Genomic DNA, 14,825 nt, shown 5'->3' with positions numbered 1-14,825 from the left:
TTGAGGGTGAAGCTTTGGAGGACTAGGTTGTCCTGCCATTGCTCAATTTAAAGAAACTGAAGAATATGGAAAGCTTTCATGTGAAAGCTTTTAATAACACTGGGCAACTTACAATGAAAATGGGGCACTCTGGTCCTTGCTAGAATGCATAGCTCAAAAATCCAAGGAAACACAGAACCATCGTGAGGCACTACTATAATAATCCCCTTCTGTCTGCAGCTGGATGGCTGGGTGAGCTGAAAATCAAGAGCACAAACTGATCTATGAACTGATACACCAGCTGTCTTCATACTTTTACCATATTTCCTTGATAAATGCAAGGGTGCTAAGCGAAATTGTGAAACTTTGATCCCTCAGCCTTCTCCAGAATGCTTTCTATTGTATCTCCCTTGCCAGAGAAGGGTAGCACTCTGCTCTGCTCTACCTCTTACTGAATCTTGTCCTGTGACTAGGACCTAAACACAACATGGGCTCAAGGGTGATATGCAAAATAAGAGTAGGGGAGAAAAGAATTATACTCAGAAGGGAATGTAAGAGTTTTCTAAGGAATCGCAGGAAAAAAAACCAAACCTGTGTGGATACGCATTTTGTACTAGTTATTCAAGGATGACTAAACATAATTTCGAATGACTAATTACTATTGGGCATCTCATTGGAGAGGCTTGATTTAATGTACGAGCTGGTAGTCACTTTAACAGTTTGTTTGGTAGGCTGATGCAGTTTGGGTTTAGTACTGGCTTAGTTATTAAGGACCAAAACTCCTTTTGCAAAATGTAAACTTCAAAGGCTGCAAGAGAAGAATGATAGTAAGACCTGTCACATTTGTTTCCCTTAGGCTTCTGACCAGGGTCCTGAGGACTCACTTCTCTTCTGTCTCCCTCACACCAGGAAGAGATTGGTAAAGGAATGCCTGAAAGCTTAAGACAGACTCTTGTGGGGAGTGACCAATGGTGGATAATTAACTATATGGACGTGGAGAGTCAAGGACAGCTGGGCTCAAGTAATGGAGAAAATAAAAATAAGTGAATACAGTTACCCAAGTGGCAGGTGTTTGGGCCTGGTACTTAGGGTTCAGAGAGAATGCTTTACAAAGATTCCTTAGTTCAGAAGCCCCAGTGCAAAATCATAAGCAAGCCTATTAAGGTTTGCCTGATTAAGATTTGCTAAAACATCTCACACCTGAGTCAGAGGAGAGCCTCTTGGATACCACACAAGGAAACTTGCAGCCATTTTTTTTAGTGAATATATACTAAGAGTTGGAAAATTCAAACTTCTCAGTCCTGGACTATTAGGTCCTGACTTTTTTTTTAGCCTTGAGCTAAAACTACTTCTCTAGGGATGCAGAAAGCAATCTGATCTTTCAGTTAGAGTGGGGTCTATGGAGTTAAGTGACAAATGGTGTTCTGCTAATATTTTATATCATAGTAGGCTCAGTGAGATCATGAATCTACTTTGAAGTTGTTTCATTAAATCCTGAGTTTAGGCAGATTCTCCACATTGGTTTCCTGACCTGTAAAGTAAGGGCTATTATGGTAAGAAGGGTGAAATGGAAGGCTTTGGAGTCCTTGTTCCCAAGCTCAGATTAACTTGACCATCAAAGAACTGAGAATTTGGCAAGATGCATTCTATTACCTTTCTGTACAGGGACTCAGTCTATTCTGTGCAAAAGGCGATGGGCCCTGCGAAAAGATGGATTACACTAAATTTTAAAAGATGCAATTGCTGCTGTATTTCCTCACAACCAAATGTCCCCTGGATTTGGATTAATTATATTATATTTTTAATATGCCAATCCTTTGAATAATATAGGAACATGAGCAGACAACTAAAAACTGAAATATTTAACATTATAAACCATATAACAATGGAAGTGGGAAAGAAAACAAGACAAAAACACATGAAAGCATATGCATAAAGAAATGATAACTGTAATAAATAAAATTTCCATGGCTGTTTACAAATGATTTTATGCATAGTATCTTATTTGACTTCATAACAATACTGTGAGAAAACTATAGCAGGGATTAATATTTCTAGTTTACTGATGGACTCAGGGAGGGTAGATGAGTTGATTTATTCACTCCAATGGCTTGAATTATGATGCATAAATATGCTGAAGCTTCCAAATCATCTCCATCATGGATTACTGCAACAGCCTTATAACTGATCTCTGAGGCCCCTGATAAATTGCAGAGTTCCTTCCAAAAGCACAAATCTAATCAAGTCACTCTCCTATTTAACATCAATGGTTTCCCATTTTTTCTCAAGCTTCCAGCATGGTACTTTGCATGTAGTACCATGCAAAGTAGGGGTAGGGGCTCCACATATATTTGTTGAATAAATGAACAGATTACTGAATTAGCGCTGTTAAAAAGTAGGTGTGCTGGAATATGAACCTAGACCTCCTTATTTTTAGAATATACAAAGAAAAAGGTTTGGAAATTCCAAATCCAGACACAGACTGAACATCCTAGTACATGAATGCTACAGTAGCCCAGGTTTGATCAAGGAGGTAAGTATTAGGTCATCAAGACCTGCTAGTATTTAAAATCCAGTTTCTGTGTTGGGATCCAGTGTTCCAATATCCAAAACCAAATATAAGATATATGAACATATGGAGATATAGGATGAAATTCATACAGAGCAGAAATACCCAGAGGTCACTGTCAATTTTTAAAGGGAAAGGAATATTTTCTTCACATCTCCTAAATCCTAATAATCTTCACCATAAAGGTACTTGGTTTGATTAGCCTGTCAGTAAGAGTCAACAACACTCCTATTAGATAGTGGTATCCATAGCAGTAGTTACCATCTCTAGTAAACATCTGAGCTAACTAATTGATTTCTTGCAAAAGCATAGGCTGAGAATTAGAAAATCATCAGTTCTGGACGATAACTTTCAGAACAACTACAGAAGCTCAACAGATAACTACAAAAAGCAAAACTTACACTGAATAAAAGGGCATCTCCAAACCTAACTGATTCACAAACTACAGATAAAGGTCTGCATGGTCTGCAAAAGACCTTCTGAGAGTTGCTGTATATTTATTACTGCTGTTGTTGTTGCTGCTGATAATGATAACAGGTGAAGCTACTCCTTATTGCATATTTAATGTTTTTCCAGCCATGAAATAAACCCTTTTATGCATTATCTCATTTAATTCTGACCCCATTCCTGTAATATTAGGTTCTATTATTATTCCTATTTCATAAATGGGGCTGTGAGAGGTTAAATAATTTATATATGGTCACACTAAAAAGAAGTGGTGACTTGAACATCTGATTGAGCTGACCCTCAAATCTGTGTTCTTAATGAGTACACTATACTAGCTGAATATCTCAGGCTTGCATGCATATAATTCCTGTATGTATTTGGGATCTAGCAAAGTGGCAGCCCAGGCCTCAGAGTCAAACACTCAAGATACATTCACATTCTATCTTGGCCAAAGTTTTATTTCTTTCAGGACCTATACACAGTTCTTCCAATGACTCACAGACAATAGCAAAATTACCTCACGTACACACCACTGGGTAGAAAGATGTAAGTGTTAATTATCTTGTCATTTGGGGCTGCTTTTATACGCCTCTGTATAGTTATGTGAATCTTATGTATCATTTCTTTAAAATTTTTTATAGACCACTGAGCATGTAAAGAAGAAAATGAGGGGGATGGTATAGCAAAAGACATAGAATTCTTTCTTTTAAATTAAAATAAGTGTCCATGGAAAGTTTTTTGACAGACAAATTAATGCCAATCAGAAATGAAACATTAAATTCTAAATCAATGAACCTTAGTGGCTCTAAATATATGGGGAAAAAATTTCAGTGGTAATATGGTTATTAGAGGCACTGCCATGCCTCACAAATGTTAGTGTCAAGCTGATCCTAAGTCTGAAAGGCTATTACAAATATTGAATGGCTTTTCAGGCAAGACACTGGCTCTCTGGAACCCCTCTGCCATAGTTAACAAACTATTTTCATAGTTTCCACCTTTTCATTAAATGATCTCTCTACCTCTTAGTCAACTGAAAGCTGGCTCTCTGCTAAGGATGCCAATTCGCCTATAGTTCTCTAAAATAGAAGCTGTTCATTCTTCTACAAAAAATGTACTTCAGAATCAGGCTATAAGATGGGCATTTTCCTTATTCATCGGTGCTTCTCTCAGATCATTACTCCTCTTCCTCAAGGCTCACATATTTTAGCTTATTACCCTCCATCTCTCTTTACCTTTTAGCTCTACCAAAAATGCAGTCATTTTGATTGAGTTATTCCCAATCATTCATCAGGCTTTGCTGTTCAACCATTGGTATGGTTGGTCACCTACCCCAAAGCCTTTTTCTCCCTTTTATTTATATCAGAATGAGGTTCTACTATTCCTCAAGACTCAGAAAATGATGACTTCGTATTCAACATTAAGAATCAATCTTGACTGGTTTAGCCAATCATTATGTTTTCATTCTCCTGGGAAGTAACTGGTTAAGACAGAGCCATGTAAAACAATTCTGGCTAACGAGATGCAAGGAATCCAGTGGATGGCTTCTAGAAACAATTCTGTGGCTGCTGGATGTTATCATGTCTGGATGTAATTCCTGGAATTGTACTTCTTTCTTTCGTTTTTTAAAAATCTCAGATACCAGTTCTTTTTTTAAAATTTAATTAATTAATTAATTAATTAATGGCTGTGTTGGGTCCTCGCTGCTGCGCGCGGGCTCTCTCAAGTTGAGGCGAGTGGGGGCTACTCTTCATTGTGGTGCACGGGCCTCTCACTACGGTGGCCTCTCTTGCTGTGGAGCACAGGCTCCAGGCGGATGGGCTTCAGCAGTTGTGGCACACGGGCCCAGCAGCTGTGGCTCGCCGGCTCTAGAGCGCAGGTTCAGCAGCCGCGGCGCACAGGCCCAGCTGCTCCGCGGCATGTGGGATCTTCCTGGACCAGGGCTCGAACCCGTGTCCCCTGCAATGGCAGGTGGACTCCCAACCACTGCACCACCAGAGAAGCCCTGGAATTGTTCTTATTTCTGAATGATGAGATCATAATTTTTTTGTTACTTCCCCCCCCCAATTTCCACAAAGAGCAGGTATTACTTCTATAAAAAATAAAATTAATAAAGAAAAACCTTGGGCTTCCCTCGTGGTGCAGTGGTTAAGAGTCCGCCAGCCAATGCAGGGGACACGGGTTCGAGTGCTGGTCCAGGAAGATCCCACATACTGCAGAGCAACTAAGCCCGTGCACCACAACTACTGAGCCTGCGCTCTAGAGCCCATGAGCCACAACTACTGAAGCCTGTGCGCCTAAAGTCCGTGCTCTACAAGACAAGCCATCTCAATGAGAAGCCCCCGCACTGCAACAAAGAGTAGCCCCTGCTCACCGCAACTAGAGAAAGCCCGCGCCCAGCAACGAAGACCCAATGCGGCCAAAAATATATAAATAAAATAAATTTATTAAAAAAAAAAGAAAAACCTTGAAAAGATATTTACTTAATCCCATGATGGAATTCACTTAATTTCATGATGGAGTAATAGGAAGACGACATCTTCCCACTGGAAAAAAAAGAAAAGCCTGGAAAACTGGAAAAAGCATCTGAAAGAATGGTTTTAGATATCAGACAACAATCAATGCAGGGCTGTGATCCCTGAAAGAAAGAAAACAAACCAGGTGAGCATATCTAGCAGCAGTTTCTCGGGTGTGATACAGAGTGGACAAAGGGAAGGAACACAAACAAAGCATGGCAGTCTGAGTTGAAAAGTCAGAGATTATAGTCCAGAATGCCAAGGCAGCTAGTATTTGCAGGGCCAATGACTAGATGGAGGGAGCTGCAAAAGGAAACTGCAAAAGACTCCCACTGAATATGTGGCTGAGTACTAATCTGTGCATGTATGAGAAGAAACTACCCAAGGCTGGGGAAAGAATCACCAGAGAGGAATAGGCAGAATAATTTGTGGAGCTCTTATAGAGCTGGGCATACTTTGGGTTTCCATCAGCCAGAGTTGAAAGATCTTCAGATACCTGGGGCGCGGCCTAGAATCCTTCAAAACGGCATTGCTTTAGATTTGGGATTTAAATATGACCTAGACGAAAGGCTGCTCTAGACCCAATATAAACGAAAAAGCAAACCTTGAAAGGATCCAACCAAGTAAAGTAAATCCAGGTCAGAACAAAACCTAGCACTAGTTAAAGGAATGCAACAAAATACAGTACCAACAGCATAAAATTTTAAATGTTACGTATCAGAGCTCCTCCATGTGGTCTCTCCAAGTGAGCTGGTTTAGGCTTCCTCACAGCATGGAGGCTTCAGAGTAGTGGGACTTTTTATACAGCAGCTAACTAAGGAGACGGAGGCTGCACTGCCTTTTATGATCCAGCCACAGAAGTCACAAAGGCCACTTCTGCCACATTCTATTGGTTACAATCAAGTCACAGCTTGCCCAGATTCAAGAGAAGGGAAATTAGAGGTTGATACCTTTTTTTTTCAATTAAATAATTTTGAATATGCATACAGTACTGTGCATTTCCCTCTAATAGATGTTAATTCTTAATAAGGTAGTATCAAGATTCTAGGAAAAGAGATATTGTGGTAGACATCTTTGAACAATGTAATCTGCACTGTAGAGCTGGGCTGACATCTAGTATAATTTCCTTTCAGCTTGAAAAACTACCTTTTAAATGTGTTGTGGTATAGATCTTCTGGTGACAAATTTTCTCAACTTCTGTTTATTTGAAAATGTCTATATTTTACCTTTATGTTTGAAGGATATTTTTCACAAGATAAAGAGTTTTCAGGTTAAGGTTAACAGGCTTTTTTTTTTTCATTCTTTCAGGATTTTAAAGATGTTCCTCTACTGCCTCCTGGTTTGCACTGTTTCTGATAAGAAATTAGCAGTAATTCTTATCACTGCTCTTTATTATGTAATGTGTCTTTTCTTCTGCTGTTAAGATTTTCTCTTTTATTGCTGTTATTTTTAGCAATCTGACCATAATGTGCCTGGGTGTGGCTATATGTTTATCTTGCTAAAGATTTCTTGAGCTTTTTGAATCAGTGAGTTAATACTTTTTTTTTATCAGACCTGGAAAATATTTCCTCTAGTCATGCATTATATCCATTTTTTCCTTTAAGTTATTGAATATATTTATATTTAGTGTTTTAAAGGCCCTGTCCACTATTTTCAACATTTGTATAATCAGTGGGTTTATTTCTATTGTTTATTTTTTTCTTCTGTTATGGGTCATATTTTCCTACTTCTTTGTATGTCGAATTTTAGTTTTTTGATGTGAAACTGTAGATGCTATATGGTTGAGAATCTGAAAACTTTTTCATGTTCCTCTTCCTTCAAAGATTGTTGAGTGTTTTGGCAGGCAGTTATTTTACTGGCAGATTACCTTTATCTTGTCAAGTCTTCTTATTAGACTTTATTAGGGTGGCTCAAGATTAGCTCTTACTCTAGAGCTTGAATAGCATTCTTAATGCCTAACCTTCTGGGGTATTACTGAATGCACAATATGTTAAGGTGGTCCCTCCACTCTGGTAGGTCAGAATTCCAGTGTTTCCTAGCACTCTGTGACCACTGGCATTCCTATTCAGCTCATAGATCTTCAGTGGCTATTCTCCGCTAAGCCTTCCAGAGTTTCACACCACACATGGCAACTTGGTTTTTGATCAAAGACTCAAGGGCTCTCCAATGCAGATTTCTGGAGCAACTGCTTTAAACAACTCCTTGCTCTCAGGTACCTTTCTCCACAAACCTAAGCTGCCTCAACAGCCCTATAAGCCAATTTCTGGGGGTGGTTTCTGTGCAAAACACTGCTTTTTATTCGGGCTCTACTTTCCTGTGCTGTGTTTGGATAGTGCCCCCAGACAGAAAACAAGAGAAAATGTCAAGCTTACCTTGTGCATTTCCCCTCTGAAGGATCATAGCCTTGTGCTCTCTGCTGCCTAATGCATGAAAAAAGTTGTTTCATAGTTTATCCAGTTTTATAGCTGTTTATGGCAGAAGGGTGACCTTGATAATTGTTACTCTGTGGCGGCTGGAACTTGAAGTCTTAATTAATTAATTAATTAATTAATTAAAAATAGCATAGCCGGGCTTCCCTGGTGGCGCAGTGGTTGAGAGCCTGCCTGCCGATGCAGGGGACACGGGTTCGTGCCCCGGTCCGGGAAGATCCCACATGCCGCGGAGCGGCTGGGCCCGTGAGCCATGGCCGCTGAGCCTGCGCATCCGGAGCCTGTGCTCTGCAACAGGAGAGGCCACAACAGTGAGAGGCCCGCGTACCACAAAAAAAAAAAAAAAAAAATAGCATAGCCAATTAAGCCTTAATTTCCAGCCATCAGAAGTCAACCAAGTGGGAGAATTCCCTGGCAGTCCAGTGGTTAGGACTCCGTGCTTCCACTGCAGGGGGCCCAGGTTCAATCCCTGATCAGAGAATTAAGATCCTGCAAGCTGTGTGGTGTGGCCAGAAAAAAAAAAAAGTCAACCAAGGGAAACCAATAAACAGTAAAAAAAAGTAAAAGGTGGGACAGAAGTATTAGCAGACTCATGTAATTTTCCACTATTTTAATTTTCCTAGAATCAGAAAAAAGTTTCCAGGAGTCATATCATTTTTGTTCATTTTCATTTCTCACTGATGGCACAATGAACACCACAACACTCTTCATTTGTTCCTTCTTCCTCGCTAACTAGAGCCTGGTTTTGTGTTTAATTCCAAGTAGATAATTCATGATAAGTCAACTATGTCAATAATGATGCTCCTCTTTCTCTTTGCCAGATACTCAATCTCCCAGTCTCCCTGAGAGCTGGAGGCAACCACACAACTATATTTTGACCAATGAGACACACAGGGAAGCTTGTTAGGGGTTTACTGAAAAGATTTTAATTTTTTTAATAAAAAAATAGGTGATGCTGGCACCTCCCTCCTGTATTGAATGTGAGTCCCTTCTGACTATAATATGTATGAGGAGGAAAATTCTAAGTATGACAGAAGAGAGGGAACAAAAGAGCCTGGGTCCTTGATGACATCACTGAGCAACTAAATTAATACAGCAACTCTCTGCCTCTGAGAAAAATAAAACCTATTTAGTTTAACCACTCTGTCTAAGGTTTTCTGTTTCTACCTGTCATAGAAAGCATTTCTGACTGATAAATGCATACTCCATTTGTTCTTTAGACTAAGAAGAGTTTGCAGATAAGATGAAAAAATAGTTTTCAAATACAACATAAAAAGGAAATGGTTGAAAACTGCATTCTTTGAAGTCTTTAATCAGGTTTTCTTTGGTGTGTATTAAATGCATGTCTGCCTTGTATCCCCCTCTAGACTGCAAACTTCCATGCTAGGGATCTTCTTTGTTCTACATATGGGCCTAGGCACTCTTGGGTGTTCAAATTAACTTGGTGACAGACTCTTATTTCTAGTACTCTTTGACTCCATTAGGACCAAAACCCCACAGACCTAAAACTTTTTTTTTCCACAGAAGTGAATATGCAGGTAAAACAAATAAGTGAAGAGATGGTTTACTGTCTTACGTTCACATTCTCTGACATCCAAGTTGAACTGCTGTAATGCTCCCAAGGTGAGCTGCCTTACTTCAGCTTCCAGCAAAAGTTGCATCAAGGATGTGGCTAAATGCTTGCAAGCTGACATACATGCTGTCTGGGCCACCTTTCCCTGAAATACAAGAATGTAAATCATAAGGCTGATGGATTAAAATGAAATTCCAACGAAAATTAAAATCATTTATTTTTCAATTAGCAATTTCCTTGAAGGTTTTCTCCATCATGATAACCCTTGCATTCAAATAACTTTGAAATTAATAGCACCTCATGGCAAACATCTTAAATATTTAGCTCCATTACCATCAGTCATGTCAGTATAACACTCAGCTAAAATTCATAAAGCCTAGCTATTTATTTACGAAGTGCTTTCTTCCTAAATCAACAACAGATTAACAATATTCAAAATCTTAATTAAACTGAGAAGGAATGTTTCCACAGAGACTAAATTTCAAAGAGTCCCTTCTAAAAATACCATAATTCTTAAAAAGCGAATGTAAACAATTCCTAACTTATCTTGAAACCAAAGTGTTTACTACTTTATGATTTAACACATATAAAATGAAAAGAATGGTTTAAAACAAAATGTTTTCTGAAAAAAATAATTAAAAGGATAAATTTTGTTTTCTTAAAAAATAAACACTGAGGTTTATGAACACACACTCTAAGCTAATTTTTTAAATACTGATATTAAAATTAGTATTTTACCATCTTCTTTAAAAGATTCACTTTACACTAGTGAATTATATCTTAGTTCCAGGTCTAAGTTATACATCATGAAAGATATATCCATTTCTTCCCAAGATATATATCCATTTTATTTTTGTTATCATCTAGTCTGAAAAACAGGATAAGTTTGAAAAAGTCTGAGTCCTCATATTAGTCAGTGGATCCTTCTTTTTTGTTTTTTTTTTTTTTGCGGTACGCGGGCCTCTCACTGCTGTGGCCTCTCCTGCTGCGGAGCACAGACTCCGTACACGCAGGTTCAGCGGCCATGGCTCATGGGCCCAGCCGCTCCGTGGCATGTGGGATCTTCCCGGGCCGGGGCACGAACCCGTGTCCCCTGCATTAGCAGGCGGACTCTCAACCACTGCACCACCAGGGAAGCCCGATCCTTCTTTTTTGAAATCATGAAATACTTCAGTCATTCAGAAAGATATGTAGAATTATATGATGAACACTTATGTATATACTAAACATTACAAATATAGTTAAAGCCCTTATATGATCTCCTTAAATCTCCCCAGAGGTGACCGTTTCTTGTGTTGAGTATACCATTTGTATTATAAAAATACTATATGACAAGTATATCATAAGAAACAATATTTTTATTATTTTACATATTTGAAACTTTCTCTATTACAAAGGATGTCCTCCTACAACTTGCTTTTTTGGTTCAATGTTATGAATGTGAATGTTTATAAATGAAATACATGTGGTTGTAGTTTATTCCTTTAATTATTCCACAGTATTCCATTTTAGGAGTATACCAGAATTTATTTGTCCATTCTTCTGTTGTTGGAGATTTAGGTTGTTTCTTTTTTTTTTTCTTTTGCTATTATAAACAGAGTAGGTCATAGAGTAATGTCAGTCTTCATGAAAATGCCAGATTCTGACTATAGTTTTTTTTTTTTAATATATATATTTTTCATACATTTCACTGGGCCAGGGCCTTCCACAAAAGTTAGCAGGCTTTAAATGGAAAAACATATAACAAATAATACAAGAATGAATTTTAAAATTTGCATGACTTTTTATTTACTTTGGATAATTACTTTAAGATTATTGCTCAAATCTACTAGAATGAGGGGTATCAAAGTATTGTGATTCATAATGCACATGTGTATACATGAAGGGGAACACAGGTGGAAGCCAGATTTCCAAATATCTAACTATAAACTGCTTTGCCTATGGTATATTCTGACTTACAGTGTCCCTAGATATTTCCTAGAGTATCACTTAATTGCATAATCACCAGCACTGAGTACTATTACAAATTTTTCTACTAATTAAACAAGAGATACTTTATGATTTTTGTCTTTGATTATTTTGTGAGATTGAATATCTTCTAAATTTTTATTTGACTAAAATATTATTTTATAGAATAAAAATAACAGAGTAATAAACAATGACCTATTATATTACACATTCTAAAAATGTTTCTCCTCTATGGTTCTGTTTGTAGGTTCTGAAGACCCACACTCTGTGGGTGATTTAACACAACAAATGGAAATACTTAAGTAGGGAATACTGTAGAGACCAAGTCGGAACAAGGCAATGGAAGCATAAAGAATCCTAAAGAGAAAAGTTACATAAAAGAAATCCATATTAAATGGTATGCTTTCAACTAAACCCACTGGAGACCTGGAACAGGTATCACCAAGGGGCCATAGAGTTCAACATAATTGTCAGGCTATGCCCCATGAGAAGAATCAGAGGGGGCAGATCAAAGTTGTGAGAAGCCCTATGGCTTTTCAACAGTGGCAGTGGGAGTGCAGTGAAGAAATGAGGATGGACTAGAGCAGATGTCCAGAGACAACACTGCAGATCAGAAGGCAGAGAAAAGGGAAAGAAACTACTGTCTCTTGGACACTACTATATGCCCAAGATGTGCTATACTTAGGCAGCTGACATCTTATGTTATTTCACTTAATTCTCACGATCAACCCAAGAAGTTGGTGTTATTCCTTTCCTGTAGATGAATAAACGAAGGTTCTCCGCAAGGTTAAGAAATTTAGACAAAGTCATACAGCTATTTGTTACTTCTACCCAATCCTAAATCTGTATCTTTCCAGTAAATCATCACCTAAAAAGCAACACTAAATCTTATACTGTCTTATACTGGAACAGCTGGGCAAAAACAGATCCAGATAATAACAGGGTTAACAGGTTATCCAAGACATAAAAACTAGGTCCAAACAGGTAAGACAGTTGTAGTTCAGGAGCCAACTCTTCAAATATTGAGTATCTGCTGGGGCATGCTTTTTAACTGTGGTCCAGCATAACTATCTAGGCCAAGGCCAACACTTAAAGGTCCTAACAAACTGAACATGGAGATGTTGTAAAAATCAAAGAGCTAAAAGCCCAATTAAGCTGGAGGCTGAGAAGACAGCATTTGAAAGGCTTGTTTCCAGTGGTCAAAACAGATTGCCAAGGAGAAACGAAGCTGGCCTAATAAAATGAAAATAAGGTAGCTCACAGTCAGAAAGTCCCAAGTTTGAATTTTTATCTCTACCACTCATTAGAAGTGTAATTTAGTGTAAGTTAGTTGACACTTCAGACTCATTATTCATCTCAAAATATTAAGCAGCTTATTAACTTTAACATGAAACAAATCTATATCAATATATATCAATCAATAGAGCCAAAGGCACTTATACATGATCATATGTTATACTACCCTAACATACTGAGTTACTTAACTGTCCTCCAATCAATTTCCACCCTACTTCCCCTCAAGCTAATTCTTTATTTCCAAACACAGTGATAATTGCAGAAATGTATATTTTCATTGTTAAATATTTTTCTAATTCTAGAAAGCATTTTGGAGCTTTGCTAATTCACAGTCTGCTATCCTTCCTCTTTTTCACTTCTGGTTTCCATTACTACCATGGTATCCATAGATTTTCTAAGAAAGGATAAACAGAGACCCAGGCAATAACAATCAACACACTAAGCAATAAAAATTGGTGGTTTCACCCTCTTCATGGAGCAGATTCTTTCTAGGAACAAACTGCCAGTCTCTAGGACAGGGTAAGAATTTGGAACAAAGCCTAAACTGACCAAAACCTAAATGACCAAAACTGCCTTTGCATATACCTCCAGGAACAGTTTCAAATCAGTGATAATCACAACTAGGTTATATCTTATGAAGCTATGATAGTCTCAGTGTACAGAGACTACACAAGAAATAGAAACAGAATGCCAGACAAGATGAAAAATGACCTAAGTATTATCATCATATTTTGAACATATGAAGAACCTGGGATGCAGGGAGATTTGAGTCACAAGATCTTACAACTAGCTCTACAGGCAACATCATACTGCCTCTTAATACAGCTACAATATTTCTGTATTCCAAGACAGCCAATAAATATCAACTAAATGAACTGAAAGTCAACTACCAAAGCACTTAAATAATTCATACTACTTCTCAAGCTTGTTAAAATACCTTTTTAAAAAAAGTTTTGGGAAGGGAAGAAGAGTACACTGGTGACTAAATTCATGTTGTTAATTCAAAGTCAGGCTTATGACCACAGTGAGAACCATCACTGGGCATGAGTCAAGACCTATGAAAATACTTTTTTGATTTTCACCATGTAGCTCTTTGGTAACCAAATCAACTCATTTACTTTAAATATATACCCAGATTCATATCCTCTAATTTGAATTATTCCATCTACCTCCCATTCTCTATTTACTGTCTTAACTTGTACCATAAAACTTTGCACTAGATGATTTACTGCACTGCCATTTCATGCATTTACGTTTCCTTGAAAAGTACATGATTTGCAAGGAAAGAAACTATGGCATTTTTATTTTGGTATATCTAAATGAAGCATAGCTCTAGACTGCAAAGTAGGTACACACTGCCACCCAACTTTATGCCTTGGAGGTATCTCATTCTCTTCTACACAGAGGGAGATATCATCCATTGTTTCTTACACAAAAGCACAATTAAACACAATTAAGACAAATAGGAATCTTATAAATTCCTTCTTCAAAGAAATACAGAAAGCTCAGTATTCATTACTTTCAATTACTACATACTTCAATTACACAATACTAAGTGTTATGTCATAGTACTAAATGCAAGTGAGCAGAGGTGAAGAGCTTAGAGAAAGCATTATCATCCTCAGTATCACCACAAACTCTACCACCATCACCAGAGCAGCTGCTTCCATTTATTGAGCATTGACTATGTGCCAAATGTTTTGAGAATATTTTCTCGCATAATTCTCACAAGAACCCCCTGAGGTATTTAACCCTCTATTTATAGATAAGGACAGAGAGGTTAAGCCATCTGAAGATACCTTGTAAGTTGTGGACCTAGGATGTGAATCCAGCCTTGTCAAATTCCAAAGGCTCTTAACAATCATTTGATCCTGCCTCCCAGTAAAAGGCCTTGGGGTAGTTGCTACATTGTCCTTCTGTTGCTTTGCGACTTTGGGTAAGGGAACGAGGAGGACAAGAAGAAAACATTTTTTTTTTCTCCCTTCTCCATCTAAGGAAGCACCAAAAGAACGCTGGATTCACAGCAGATATTTAGAATGGACTCCAACCAC

At 38.0% G+C, this 14,825-nt stretch overlaps 1 protein-coding gene across 3 annotated transcripts in view; it reads right to left on the bottom strand.

Annotated features, from left to right (window-relative positions):
- EXOC6B (exocyst complex component 6B) overlaps positions 1-14,825 on the bottom strand; it is a 722,789-nt gene that overhangs the window by 186,218 nt on the left and 521,746 nt on the right. For all 3 annotated transcript variants that reach the window (XM_081253931.1, XM_081253933.1, XM_081253932.1), the window contains exon 19: positions 9,514-9,655. In XM_081253931.1, the coding sequence (XP_081110057.1) occupies positions 9,514-9,655 (142 nt within the window). The remainder of the gene's footprint in view (positions 1-9,513; positions 9,656-14,825) is intronic.

Source organism: Mesoplodon bidens (assembly GCF_964165515.1).
Source record: "Mesoplodon bidens genome assembly, chromosome: 14".
Classification (NCBI taxonomy): domain Eukaryota; kingdom Metazoa; phylum Chordata; class Mammalia; order Artiodactyla; family Ziphiidae; genus Mesoplodon; species Mesoplodon bidens.
Note: the sequence above shows the minus strand (reverse complement) of the source record. Positions and strands in the feature narration are given on the sequence as shown.